The sequence below is a fragment of the Bos javanicus genome, chromosome 13 (assembly GCF_032452875.1).
Source record: "Bos javanicus breed banteng chromosome 13, ARS-OSU_banteng_1.0, whole genome shotgun sequence".
NCBI lineage: Eukaryota > Metazoa > Chordata > Mammalia > Artiodactyla > Bovidae > Bos > Bos javanicus.
Genome location: NC_083880.1, coordinates 63,210,972 through 63,225,048, shown reverse-complemented (window position 1 = coordinate 63,225,048; position 14,077 = coordinate 63,210,972). Strand labels below are relative to the sequence as shown.

At 46.3% G+C, this 14,077-nt stretch overlaps 1 protein-coding gene across 1 annotated transcript in view; it reads right to left on the bottom strand.

Moving 5' to 3' along the window:
• Positions 1-14,077, bottom strand: part of CHMP4B (charged multivesicular body protein 4B) — a 44,647-nt gene extending 30,570 nt beyond the window's left edge. Inside the window, exon 1 of the mRNA XM_061437313.1 lies at positions 13,749-14,077. Within this exon, the coding sequence (XP_061293297.1) occupies positions 13,749-13,938 (190 nt within the window). The 5' untranslated portion in view covers positions 13,939-14,077. The remainder of the gene's footprint in view (positions 1-13,748) is intronic.

Sequence of the window (14,077 nt, the reverse complement as noted above, 5' to 3'; positions counted from 1 at the left end):
GATTTTTGGTGGCCACAATTTGGGGTGGGGGTGTGCTATGGACATCTAGTGAGCAGAAGCCAAGGGTGCTGCTAACCAGCCTGCAATGCACAGGACCACTCCCCATCCAGCCCAAAATGTCAACAGTGCTGAGGCAGAGAAACTAGAGACCACTGAGAGAAGGAGCTTACTGCTGTAGAAGAAATGGAAACCAGGCTGGGAAATGCACAATGCTGATGTTGTAGCAGACTGGGAATGAATGAATACAGTGAACAAAAAAGCTCTCAAACCATTCCAGACACGTAAGAACAATCTCCTGTCCATCTTCTCTCTGGCACTAGTCCCACTGTGTTAAGATGATTCAGTCACTCTGCTGCTGCTGCTGCTAAGTTGCTTCAGTCATGTCCGACTCTGTGCGACCCCAGAGATGGCAGCCCACCAGGCTCCCCCGTCCCTGGGATTCTCCAGGCAAGAACACTGGAGTGGGTTGCCATTTCCTTCTCCAATGCATGAAAGTGAGAAGTGAAAGTGAAGTCGCTCAGTCGTGTCTGACTCTCAGCGACCCCATGGACAGCAGCCTACCAGGCTCCTCCATCCATGGGATTTTCCAGGCAAGAGTACTGGAGAGGGGTGCCATTGCCTTCTCTGTCAGTCACTCTAAGAACCCACAACCTTGTTCCTCCTCAACCTGACCCATGCCCATTACTGACACACAGCTTTCGAGATTGAGCATAAATGAGAGGGAGTCAGGATGGTGCAAGATGTGGCAGGAAAGCACGAGACTTGGGGCGTCATGAAGGCTAGCCTTGGCTCAAGCCCTAAAGAAGCCACTTAATTGCTTTGAGCTTTTAGTTTCTCTCTCTGCAAAACGGGTTAAAATCACTTTGTCCCATCCGCCTTATAGAATTTTCTCTGGGTTTCAAAATAAGATCATGGATGTGGAAAGGGTTTTGGAAGCCACAGACCCAGCACAAATGTGAAGCACTCTCCTGCAGAGTAACAGGTGCTCATACTCTAGAGGGAATATTGTAAAAATTAATTTCCAATGACAAGACTTTATCCACTGGTAAGTTATAAGCACTCAAGGTTATAGAGTCCTGGTCCTATGGAACACCAAAGATACTACAGCCCCCCATAATGCAGCCCATCTCAGGATGCCCAAGGTTCCTGGGTCAGCCCAGTGATTCAAGTACTCTGAACTTTGGCTTTCTCATCTCTGAAAGTGGGAAGGTAATACCACTTCATATACAAGGTTGTTTGAAAAGGTCAAATGTGATCAAGTTTGTAGAGTCCATGCCATTTCCCAAAGATGGGGGGAATATTTTCATTTTCTGATTTTTCCCCTGAAAAAATAATTTTTTGCTTCAAAAAACTTTTTTTAGAATGACGAAAATAACTTAAGGTGTTTTTATAGTGTTATTTGTCCTTTACACCTCTGAAATTACCTCTAAAATCTAAGCATAAGAAGAGTGGTCAGGGACTTCCCTGGTGGTCCTGTGGTTAAAACGCCACGCTTCCACTGCAGTGAGCATAGTCTGGATCCCTGGTTGAGAACTAAGATCCCACATGCCGATGATGTGGCCAAAAGAAGGGGATGGGATGGGGTGGGGGGTTGTCGCAGCTGCAAGCCCAGCAGCCCTGACTCCTAAGAGCAACAAGCTGAATGCCAGGTTGATACCAACTCCCTCCTGGGAGGCCACACAGGGCTATCAGCACCCACTACAACTCAACACCTAAAGCTTTTAACTCCAGACCTGCCAAGCAATCTACAACCACTGACTGCCCTTGTGCAAGATTCTAAAAGGAGAAACTGCTCTGGGGAGGTGAAAGCAACTGATCCAGCTAACGGAAAATTAAGAAACTAGTCTCATGAACTCTGGGGACACTGAGCTAATCAAACTCCTCACCCAAATGGGGAGCCTTTCAGATGGCTTCATCTGAGTGGCAGCTCCTCTGCAAGCCTCTGCAGAGAACAGCAGCCAGGCTACTCATGTGTACACGTCTTATGTTTGGTTTTACAACTACCAAATCTACACATATTACAGGTCTTACACAGATTACAAAGAACTTACAGTTCCTGCTTTAGCAGACAGTAAAGAAGCCATTCCTCAAGTTTATTAGTTATTATTTCCTTTTATAGGAAGTATTCTAAAGCTAATTATTTTTATCACCCAACTAAGTTAAACATTTATCCATTCTTACGTCCCCGCCAAAGGGGCTTCTGATTCAAATAAGGTACTTTTTCAAAGTACTACATATATTACTATAGGACTTCCCTGATGGCTCAGTGGGTAAAGAATCCGCCTGCAATGCAGGAGCCACGGGAGATACAGGTTCAGTCCCTGGGTCAGAAAGATCCCCTGGAGGAGGAAATGACAACCCACTCCAGTGTTCCTGCCTGGAAAATCCCATGGACAGAGGAGCCTAGTGGGCTACAGTCCCTGGGGTCACAAAGAACTGGACACGACTGAGCACATGGCACATTATTATATATTACCATGCTCCTGGTTTTCCCTTCTCAAAACTTTTCCATTTAATTCAAAGTTTCAAGCACTCATACGATTTGAGTTCCCTACTGCTTTAACATTCTACTACTCTCCAAAATAACTATTTAACAAAACACAGATTCAAGTAACACACACACACAGAGCTGTTTTGACTCCCTCCACTGCATATCCTGTACTGTGAAATCTAAATATGCTTCTAGAACAGATCACACTGTACCTTGATTACATCTGTTTACTTGTCTGTCACTCTGGCTAGATTGTGAGCACTTCATTGGCAATGACCTGACTCCATCTGCATTTACCCAGTAAACTAGGACAGTATCTGGCACAAAGCTCAAGTTCACATATATTTATCAAATGGGTACATGAATGAAACAAAAGTTTCTAGCAACCTTCTTTCATAATGGACTATCTCAGGACTTGCCTGGCAGTCAAGATTCCACACTGCTAATGCAAGGGATACAGGTTTGATCCCTGGTCAGGGAACTAAGATCCACATGCCTGCCATGTGGTACGATCAGTAAATAAATAAAAATAAATTAAAAAAAATAAAACGGACCATCTGAAACAAAATGCAAATGTCTTACCTATGCAGAACGAAGACAGAAAAGATTTGGGGTCTCAACAGCAGAGTCCCGAAACAGTGCACAATCTCTAAGTTCATTTCAAAACCCCCTTCCTCAAATACACTCTCCTCAAAAAGCCAGATGAAAGCAAAAGTTCTCTCCGTTGTAACTGAGGTGGTGTCATATACCAAACATGAAAGGCTTACACCCAACCCCCACCTCACCCTGCCCCACCTCGCAGCTACCTACTCCTTTACAGTGCAAGTCGCTTGGTCGTGTCCGACTCTTTGCGACACTATGGAATATACAGTAAATGGAATTCTCTAGCCCAGAATACTGGAGTGGGTAGCCGTTCCCTTCTCCAGGGGATCTTCCCAACCCAGGGATCAAACCCAGGTCTCCCACACTGCAGGAGGCTTCTTACCGTCTGAGCCACCAGCCTAATGCAAAAGATCACATTGCCATCCCCAATCCTAAACTGGGGCCAGTCTCCCAAACTCAAATCTCCACCAAGCTACATTTAGGGTGTTCTCGTGGGTGGTACCCATGGCCAATTTTGGACTTTAATTACTGCTGTCCAGGGTTTATCCCTTCACCAGGAGTTGGGCTTCCTGGGAGCAGGACTATAAGGCAGGACCCCACATTTCAGCAGGAAACCTTGATTGGGTGAAGGCCTGAACTCCTGCTTTGGGACCACAGAGCCTCCTGGCTCTGAGCAAACTCAACTGCCCTGATTTTTCAATGGGAAAAAACTTACCTCAGCAGGTTGCGCCAAGCTCCAGGCCAAGACTCCTAAACAACCTGATGCTTGACGCTGGGGCTTTCTGTTTTGTTGTGTTGTGTTTTTTAGTATGTTGTTGTTTTATTTTGAGGGTGAAAAAGAGATGACAAAGCTTTTTGCTGGATTTTAAACCCAATCAGGAATCCCTGCTCAAAAACTCACTAACGCCTTAAAATCTAGAAAAGATGTCATTTTACAGAATCAAATAGGGCAAGTTTAATGCTGGAATTCCCCATTTCATCATCCCACCTCACTCCCTCTCGCCTAGCTGAGAAACTCCTTGGATTTTTCTAGCTTTACTTTATCCAAAAACTCCTGAAAAAGACACTTTACCTAGGATGGTTCTAAGACTCCAGTCAGAAAACGTATGCGCTATTTAGTTGTGATAACTTCTTTCTCTGAGAAAGCCACAGATCTGTCCAATGCTAGGATCCACTGGGCCAGGCTGTGTCTTTTTCACTGCCTGGAAATCCACACAGCATCTCAGACGGCTCCCAACACAGAACAGGCACTCGGAGAACATCTGTTCCTCCTGATGCAGAAAACTGGTGGACCAGAACAGTATCAGTGCCAGATGAACAGAAGAGGAAACAGTCATAAAGCCACTGAACCAAGAAATCAGAACTCACTGAAAAATGATTTCTGGTGGAAAAAAAATATGACTTTAAAAAACTCACTTCCTAACCCACTCCAGGTGGAGTTATCTCTGCACCTGGGGTCCTTCTAGTGCTCTACACAAGCTCACTGGGCGAAAGAAAGTTCTTTCTTTACCCCCTGGTCCTCCATCCAGGGAGTGATGCTCACTGAGGAAGGGAACTACCTTTAACGTATCAGCAACTACCTCTAACTTATGAGCAACACCAGCCGGGGTTGCTGGCGCCTGCTAGTCAGTGGGTCCTCATGGCCAACAGCTTTACTGAATGCATGTCAGTTATCTAGATGGCAGGCTTCTGACTGAAGGTAGCTGGGACAGGCTGAGCTGGATAAGAGTTCAATCATTAAAGCCGCAGAACGAGTGAGCAAATTAGCCAGGTACACAGAATTCCTGAGTGTCCAGGAAAAGAAAGAATACTGGCATGGACATGTGAAAAATGCCCAACATTCTCACGTAATCACTACAACGTGAGGAAGAGGGAGGAGGGAAAGCTATGTAACTATAGAGAGGCGTCTCTTTTACGAGCATACACACCACCTGAAGATCTCATAGAAGTGCAGGCTCAGCTTCACTGGGCGGGGCTTTCGCATCAGCAGGTCTAAAAGTTTCACGGTGTGCCCACAGACCACACTTTCAGTAGCAAAGTTCTGTTGTTATTGCTATTGTTTTCAACTTTTTAAAAACTGAAGCATAGTCAATTTACAACACTGGTGTTTTCTGTTTTGATTGAAGTATAACTGACCCACAGCACTATGTTAATTTCAGGTGCCCACAGAGTGACTCAACATTTCCATACAAAACAAGCACCCTGATAAGCTGAGCTAGCATCTGTCACTATACAAAGTTATTACACTATTACTGACTATACTCCCCATGCTGTGCACATTTCCTCTTTTTTTTTTTTAATATTGTTTTATTTTGGGCTGCACTGGGTCTTTGATGCTGTGCTCGGGCTTTCTCTAGTTGTGCTGTGCAGGCTTCTCATGACGGTGGCTTCTCTTGTGGAGCACGGGCTCTAGGAGCGCAGGCTTCAGTCATTGCCGCGTGTGGGCTCAGTAGTGGTGGCACAGGCTTGGCTGTCCTGTGGCACATGGAACCTTCCCAGGCCAGGGATCAAACCCGTGTCCCCTGCATTGGCAGGTGGGTTCCTAACTCTGGACCACCGGGGAAGTCTAACTCATTTATTTTTAGAACTAAAAGTCTGTACCTCCTAATCTCCCTCACCTATGTCATTCACATCCCCACACTCCTGCCCTCCTCCAGCAACCACCTGTTTATTCTCTGCATGCGAAGCAAAGTTGTATAGTAAATACTGTATCCTGTGTTTGCAGCTGAAGAAGCTGATGGTCAGGGACAGGAGGATACTTTTACCAGCAAGCAGAGGTGGAATGTGAAATCAGGTCACCTGATCCCAAACTTAGAGCTTTTTTTACTAGACCATATCACTATCCTCCTGAACTAAATATCCAGGACCATGAAGACATATAGCTTTCCCGCATCCCTCAAGTTAGCCCTCCCGCCAGCTCTGCCATGTAACGTAGAGGGAAGAGGGAAAGCTAGAAATAGAAGCTATGGGAGAATCAAGCCAGCCAGATGCTCGTGTTAAGAACTTAAACCATTCAATCCTTCAGCTAAGGCTCCTTAAGAAGGATCAAACAAACTGTGTGTGAGTGTGTGAGTGTGTGTGTGTGTGTGTGTCCTACTCTTTGAGAACCCATGGAGCATAGCCCACCAGGCTCCTCTCTCCATGGAATTTCCCAGGCAAGAATACTGGAGGGAACTTCCCTGGCAGTTTAGGGGCTAAGACTCTGTACTCCTAATGCAGGTGGCCCTGGTTCGATCCCTGGTGGGGAAACTAGATCCCATATGCTGCAACTAAGAGTTCACATGCCACAGCTAAAGATCCTGCATGCTGCAATGAACATGGAAGATTCCAAAGCTGCAACCCAGACCCAGTGCACCCAAATAAATAAAACTAATAAATATTAAAAAAAAAAAAAAAAGAAGAAGAATACTAGCATGGGTTCCATTTCCTCTTCCAAAGGATCTTTCTGACCCAGGGATCAAACCAGTGTCTCTTGGGATTCTTTACCACTGTGCCACCTGGAACAAATTTTAGGGGCTCCTAAATGCTTGCTCCTTCACTAATGAAAGACCACGGGAAAGTGTAATCAATCAAGTGTAAAAAAAAAAAAAAACAAGAAAAATTCTCAGTGATATGGGAATTATCAGGGCCATACAGCACACAGAACTAAATTAATTCCTAACAGACAGCCAGTCCTCCGTGTTCTGGGCTGCAGTGCTCAGACCTCAGCTGGCAAAGTCACCGAGTGGTCAGCTCTGCCCACTTCACACCTTAAGAGCGACACTGATGAACAGGAGCCCACCTACAGGAGGGTAACAAGGAAAGAACAAAAACACCAGGCCAGGAACAGTCAATGGAACACAGAAGACCTGTCCAAGAGAGGTGCAGGTTGAGACGTAAACCCATTTGCCTTGATCTATCTTCCCAAAGGGGGATGAGACCTGTTTTCTGAGGCAGAATTCACCACCTGTTCTTCCAGCTGAAGCAAACAGTTCACTGCTGACAAGCGTCAGGGGTGGCATTCGCCCCTAAACCTTCTAACTCCAGATCCCACATTCTTTCCACCAGCCCAAGCTGCTTCCCTGTGGAGCCACCACCCCGGCCTGTAGCGGAGGTCGGCACTAGAGGAAGACAGATCTCAGTTTCAAATAAGAAAGGTGGTTTTCTAGTCAGAGCCATCCAAAGGCAGACTATGCAGTAGCGTGAGAGGACAGGGCACCTAATACAAATCCTGTCGGCAGAGAGGTTCAATCAGAGGCTAATCGCTCAGCAGGAACACTGCGAAGGGAATCTGGGTACTGGATGGGTGGCTGTGTGAGATGAACCTGCCAACCCTCAGAAATGAGTTCATCTCTTCCTGCTGGATTTTTCTCTAACGCTTCATTTGTACACGGCTTGCCTTTTATCAGCTACTTGTACGTGTGCATGTCATCTGCACTGAACTGTGTGCCCTTGTAGCGTCTCATCCATCTTTCTACCTCTTAGTGTGCCTGAGACTATAGCCGGGAAACCAAGGAAATGTACGTGCCTTCTCTGTGCTGGGCGCTCTGCTAGGCACTTTACACGTGTTGCTTTATTCTACAGCCTCACAAGAACCCTAAGAGGTATTGTTCTTACTCTGTGTTTATAGATGGGGAAACGGACTCAGGGAGGATAACTGCCAAGGTATTGCTGGTGAGTGGTGAACCGGCACTCAGTTTGGAAATCTTCTACCTACACCATCATGCTACCTTCCTCCTAAAAGGAACTCAACAAACGTCTGCTGACTTGAGCCAGACACCTTAAAAACAGGCCAGTACTATATCCAGCTAGGTCTCTTGTTGTTTCCTGTTGCTATGCTCAAATTTGCCTTCTAATTATAACCATCCATCCTCAAAGGAGGAAAGGAAATGGCAACCCACTCCAGTATTCTTGCCTGGAAAATCTCAATCCATGGGGTTGCAGAAGAGTCGGACACGACTTGGGTGACTAAGCAACAAATCCTCAAAGTGACCAATATAAAGTTGTCAATTTTTGGATATCCTCTTTCATTTTTTAAAGACAGTGGCAGAGCACAAAACAACTCTGGGTAAGAGGATCAAGTTTTCACAAACTTCTATGCAAAGAAATCTCTCAAGGCCCCAAGAACCCCAGTCTCCTCCCCGCAGGCCAGAACTCCATCTCAGGACTCTGGACCACTGCAAACATCAGGCCCTGGCTTTCTGCCCCAGAAGTATATGGCTCAAACACATCTTCACAAGCTCCTCTCCAGAACCTAGCTCTCTACACTCACACCCAACTCAGAACAACTCAGAACTTCCTTGAGCAAAATACTCCAGCTCAAAGGTCCTCACGTTTAGCTAAACTTCCAAACAAAATCTATCTTGAATTTCAAATCACACTAGAAACCCACTGGCAGGCACTTTAAAAATATTTAATCTTCCCGCCCAATAGGGAAAAAAAAATTTTTTTTTGTAATTTGAATCAAAGGCGCCAGCATGTTTTGAAGAGCCAATGCATAAGGCCTCTCTGACACTCCATCTGTCTTAAGAAATAAACCAAAGCCAATCTGGCCAACCATCTCTTTAAACAAGAAACTTAAGCAGCACCAGGGGAAATCCCCATTGCTCAATTCCCTGGGTGGGTTTCAGGTTTTCCATCCCTGGCCCTCTGGGATAGGCGCTCCTGCTGGCACATGTACCATTAAGACGCTGTACTTTTCAACCTGACATCTTGATTACAGAGGACCAAAAAGCCATGATCACTATAAATTTAACTTATGAAGATGTCTTCCCACGTGCTAACATTTTAGAGCAACTTTATTAAACATGAGAGAGCCACCTTGGCTCCAGCAATGAACAGGACTTAATGAAGATCTACTTCCCATGAGCGTCTGGCCTATCTGCCTCCAGACATTTTCAACTGAACCCAAATGAACCTATAAATGAACTGATTTGCATCCATAAATCCAAGAGAAATATACCAGTGTAGGCGGAGGTATCCAACCTGCCATTTCCCAATCTCATGTAAGTCTCTTGTTAAACTAAAAATATGATCCTTTCAACAGTCAGGTTTCATTTTTATTAAAAGGGGAAAACAGAGAAATCTGAGCCACATAGGGTAGCTTATTTCATAACTAGTTACAATGTCTTAAGAAGAAAACAATGTTTGCTATATGATCATCTTTCTTAAGGAGAAAACCAACCAGGCACTGTTTAAAAAAGATCTAAGCTGGGGAGATTTCTGTCAGTTCACCCGCACCGCAATTCTGGTTCCCATCCAGTTCTCAGTGAAAGAACTTTTCCACTTGACAACTGAACCCAAGAAGTTTGATCAAGGGGTTGGATGGGGTGGGAGATGGGAGGGAGGTTCAGGAAGGAGAGGACATATGTGACCTATGGCTGATTCATATTGATGTATGGCAGAAACCAACACAACATTGTAAAGCAATTATCCTCCAATTAAAAATAAAATTTTTAAAAAGTTTGATCAATAACAACTTTATCAGTAAAGGATAGTTTACTTACTCAATATTTACAATGTGCCACACTCTTTCTTATCTTAGCTAATCCACACCATAGTCATGTAAGATGAATACTATTTCCACTTAATAGAAAAGGAAAAATGACAATATTTAAGTGCCTTGGATGTATCTGTTTTCTCTATATTCCCAGTACTAAGCTCCTCATGTTAAGCATGGGACCTAAGACACAGTTTAAGAGCCTGCCACATGCCTAAGAATCAATACATAACTAAAGAAAACGAAAAGAAATTTGGAAAAAAAAAAAAATGTAATCCAAACTTTGCTCTATGCCCCTAACTAAAACCACTTATTGGAACATACTTGCCTGATGCAAATTATTGACTTGAACTGCAGAGGTTTGTTTCAAAGAACCATTTGTCATCTTTCTAATATGTACTTCACAAAAATAACATCCATGTTTGGTTACACACTTCACAGGGCAGGGCCTAGTCCTGTCTCACTTCTTTTTCCCCCGATTCAGCACCACACCCTGCACAGGTGGGTGTTTAATGAGCTAAGCGATGACAAAGGTCATGATGAGGCCTGCAGCCAGCACAGGAGTAAACAGAACACAAGATACCCATGGCCACCGGCAGACCTGGTCTCTGCGTCGAGTTACATCCTCTCTCCAGCCTCGGTTTCCTCTCCAGACAATAGGATTAACAGAACATACCCCCAAGGCTGTTTGCATTCATTTAACAAATACTTACTGAGCATAAATACTACCTGCAAGCACCGTGCAGTCCAGTGGACACAGTAATGAACATGACTAACATATCCTGTCTCATGGAGCTCAGTCTCAAGGAAATATCATGAGACTCATGAGGAAAAAGGAGTTTCACAAATGTCAAAGGACTCAGTTAGGAAGTACTGCCCCTCCTCTGTGTTTCCAAACTTGATTAATGCCATCACCATCCACCCACTGTCTGAGCTGTCAACTTAGGAATCACCTTCAACTCCTCCCTCTCCTTCATCGTGCCCACAGTTGTGATCAAGCACCAGCCTTCTGATTCTCCTTCAGAAAAGTCTCTGATGTTTATTACTTCCTGTCAGGTCCTCCATGCTTCTCTAGGCCCTTTGTTCCCACCTGGAGTCTCCTTGTAATAATGGCCGCCATTGATTGGTCACTGTATGGCAGGCATTCTACTAAGAACTTTACATGCATATCATAAATTAATCCAATAAGGTAGATACTAGTACCCCTACTGACAAGAGGAGGAATCTGAGGTACAGAGTGACCTGCCCAAGACACGGTTCATGGTGAAGCTAGCTCAAATGCACTGTCCATGAGATTCACCCTGACCCTTTACTGGACTCCTGCCCCCGGTCCCTTCCTGGTCAGCGGACACTCCTTCCTTTATTGATACTGCTCTTTCAGAAATCCAAGCTGACCGATCTCTTCTGCTTTAAGACAGCCAATGCTCCTGACCATCTCCAGGTCAAAGTCTCAAGGCTACAGGTCACTCCCAAGGGTTACCCATCTGCTCTCCTGCCCCACAGACTCCCACTAGGGGATGCTCTCACTTGGGGCTCCCCAATCCCCTTGCTGATCACTTCACATTTCCGTCCTCAACCAAGCTGCTTTTGCCCTTTGCCCTCCAGACAAGAGTCTTCAGTGTTCTTTCCTCCTTCCTTTCCCACTCTTCCTCCTCTCTCCTCCTCATCCTCTCTCTCACACACAAACTAAAAAAAAAAAACAAAAAAAACACACATACACACACCACCACACACAACTTCCAAAAGGAGGGCAGGCACAGTGTATTTTCATCTCTTCCAAGTCCCAGCTCAGTTCGAGTCAATCAGTGACTAAATGAATGACAGGTTGTGGTGTTAATACCTCACAGCACTGCCCCTATAAGCAAATACAGCCTTTCCCCCGGAGGACACTAAAAAGAAGGGGAGATAGCTCCTGTCCTCTCAGGTAAACTCAAGAAAGCAGACTGCTTTCCAAAATGTTCTCACAGCTGGCTGAGCCTGGTAGTCTCATAGTTGGCTGGCAATCTCTCTCCAAGCCTCCTGCAAGCCAATGCAATCACCTCTAGAACTGCAGAAACAAAACTAGCTCCAGACCGAAAGACCACAGGAGACCTGCCCTCTCAGATGGGAGATGATGTAAACTAATGCCCTCCTCCGCCCAGCAATGGGCAAAGCCCTCCCCAAATGCAGACTGGGCAAAACACCGACTCACTACCTCTGTGAACAACAGAGGATCCTGAATGAGGGAGAGTCATGAAAGAAAAATGCTAAAGACAGCAAAATCTAACCCTGCTTTCCAACTCCGGAACTACAACTGGAGTCCAAGCTGCAAATGCCCAGCTGCCTCTGCCCTCACCCGTCTCCCCTCTCCCATTCTCACCCGCCCCCCCCCCCCCAACAGGTCTATTTTCCAAAGAGAGAGGCCCGAAGGTGTTTTTAAAATGATGTGAATGATTAGGACAGCCATAATTACCCTCCAACAGTTTTCCATCCACTTGGAATAAAATCTAAACTCTTCACCAGGAAGTTCAAAGTCCACTCCACACCCACTTGCATTATACCACTCTCTTCAGTCACTGTATTCCATAAACAGAGGTCTTCTGTTGCTTAAAAGAGGCTGATCTCTGGGCCTTTTCCACTGCTGTCTGCTTGCCTGGAAGGCTTCTCCCCTAGACTTCTACAGAACTAGTAACTTCTCAAGGTTCAGTTCAAACTTGACCTTTTCCAAGAGGACTTCCCTGACCACCATATCTAAAGTGGCACCCCTTCCTACCCATCACTCCCAATCCCTTTTGGTTTTTTTTTTTAGCACTTTCCACCACTAGACAATATTTACTTCACCTATATTCCTGTCTTCTCCCTCATGAGAGTGGAAGCTGGTTCTGTTCACCCTCTGAATACCATGCATGTAGTAAGCCCCCCAAAAGAATTTCCAGACTATCTGTTGACTATCATCAGCAAAGGAGTATCCTCAGGATGTGTTATTCTGCTCCTCTGTTAGAATGATGAAAACATCTAATTAACCCCTACTATATGCTGGGCACTGTAAATCCACGATCTTCCTTTCAGAGGTAAATTCACTAGCTCAAGGTCACAAAGCTAGTGACTTGCAGATTTCTCAGTTAAATACTTGTTTGTAAAGCTCCTAAACCCCTCTCACCTTTCCCGCTTCTCAGGGGAAGGGTTGTCATGCTATGGTTCATCCTCCTATTGCCATAACAACGACAAAAATCAAATATTTCTAAATTGCTTCATAGTTACTAAAGCATTTTTACATTCACTTGACTTAAGAGGAATACAAACCACTTGCCCAGAAAGCCACACAACAGTAAGTAAAGTGCCTCAGAGTTCAACAGCCCCGCCCAGAACCACAGTAGTGGGGACTGGGGGAGGAGTCAGGGCCAATGGAGGCAAGGAATCCTTATTTCTGGCACACAGGGATCGCGAAGCGGTGAGTCACCGGGTGAAGGCTTGCGCTACGTGAAACTCTGATAAAGCAACAAGAAGTGAATCACAAGAGCTGGAAGGCACTTTAGGCCTACAGAGGGCAAACCCTGGCTGATGGATGGGGGAAATGAGGCTCAAGAAGAAAAGTAACTTGCTCAAGTTCACTCAGCAAGTGAACAGAACTGGAACCAGGGAGTCTCTTCTCCCCCAGTTCCCTTTCCTCTCCATTTAGGCTTCTCAAGGAGAATTCTGAGTCAGGAGATGGGGAGAGACCAGGGACAGCTCATGGACTCCACAGAGGAATCGGGAGAGAGCAGGGGTGGGACCAGGAAGGACACAAGTGTTGGGATGGAGGGCTGAAAGGAGCCAAGGAGGCGACGGCAGTATCTGCGAAGGGGGGTGGGGGGGGCGGTGAGGGCAGGCAAGAGGGAGGAGGAAAAGGCGGAAGAGAAAGAACAGAGTGCAAGCGGAAGAAGAGGAAGAAGACCTGTGAAATTAGGGTCTGAAGGGGCCTGGCAGAGTGCGGAGAGCCTGAGACGAGAGGGCTGGAATGACAGTGTGATGATGCAGGAGTCCAAGGCTCCGGGAGACACTGAAGGCAGTCGGATGGGGAGGGGTCCCGGAACCAGAAAGGCAAGGAAGGGAGTCTGACAAGGTAAGAAAGAGTTCCAGGATCCGAGCAAACACTGGAGCAAGTCTGACGAAGGTGGAGTCCGGCCAAGGGAGTCTGAGGGGGCCCGGCCGACTCACCGCGCTTGTTTTTAGTGCCGTGCTTCTTGGCAGCCGTCAGCTCCTGCTCGATCTTCTTCTCCAGGAATTCCTGCTTCTTACTTAGCATCTCCTCTGTGTCCCGAAGCCTCTGGATGGCCTCCTGGGGGGTCGGGCCGCCCTTGCCGGCCTTACCCCCTCCAGCCCCGAACAGCTTCCCGAACACCGACATGGTTGCTGCTAGCCGCGCCGGCCTACGCCGTCCGCTCCGGCTCGGCTTGGCTCGGGCGCCCGCTCCTCTCCCCGCCGCTCCCTGCCGTCGCAGGCCTCTCCTCCACCTCCGCCCCGCAGCTGGGCCCGGCCGCGCCACC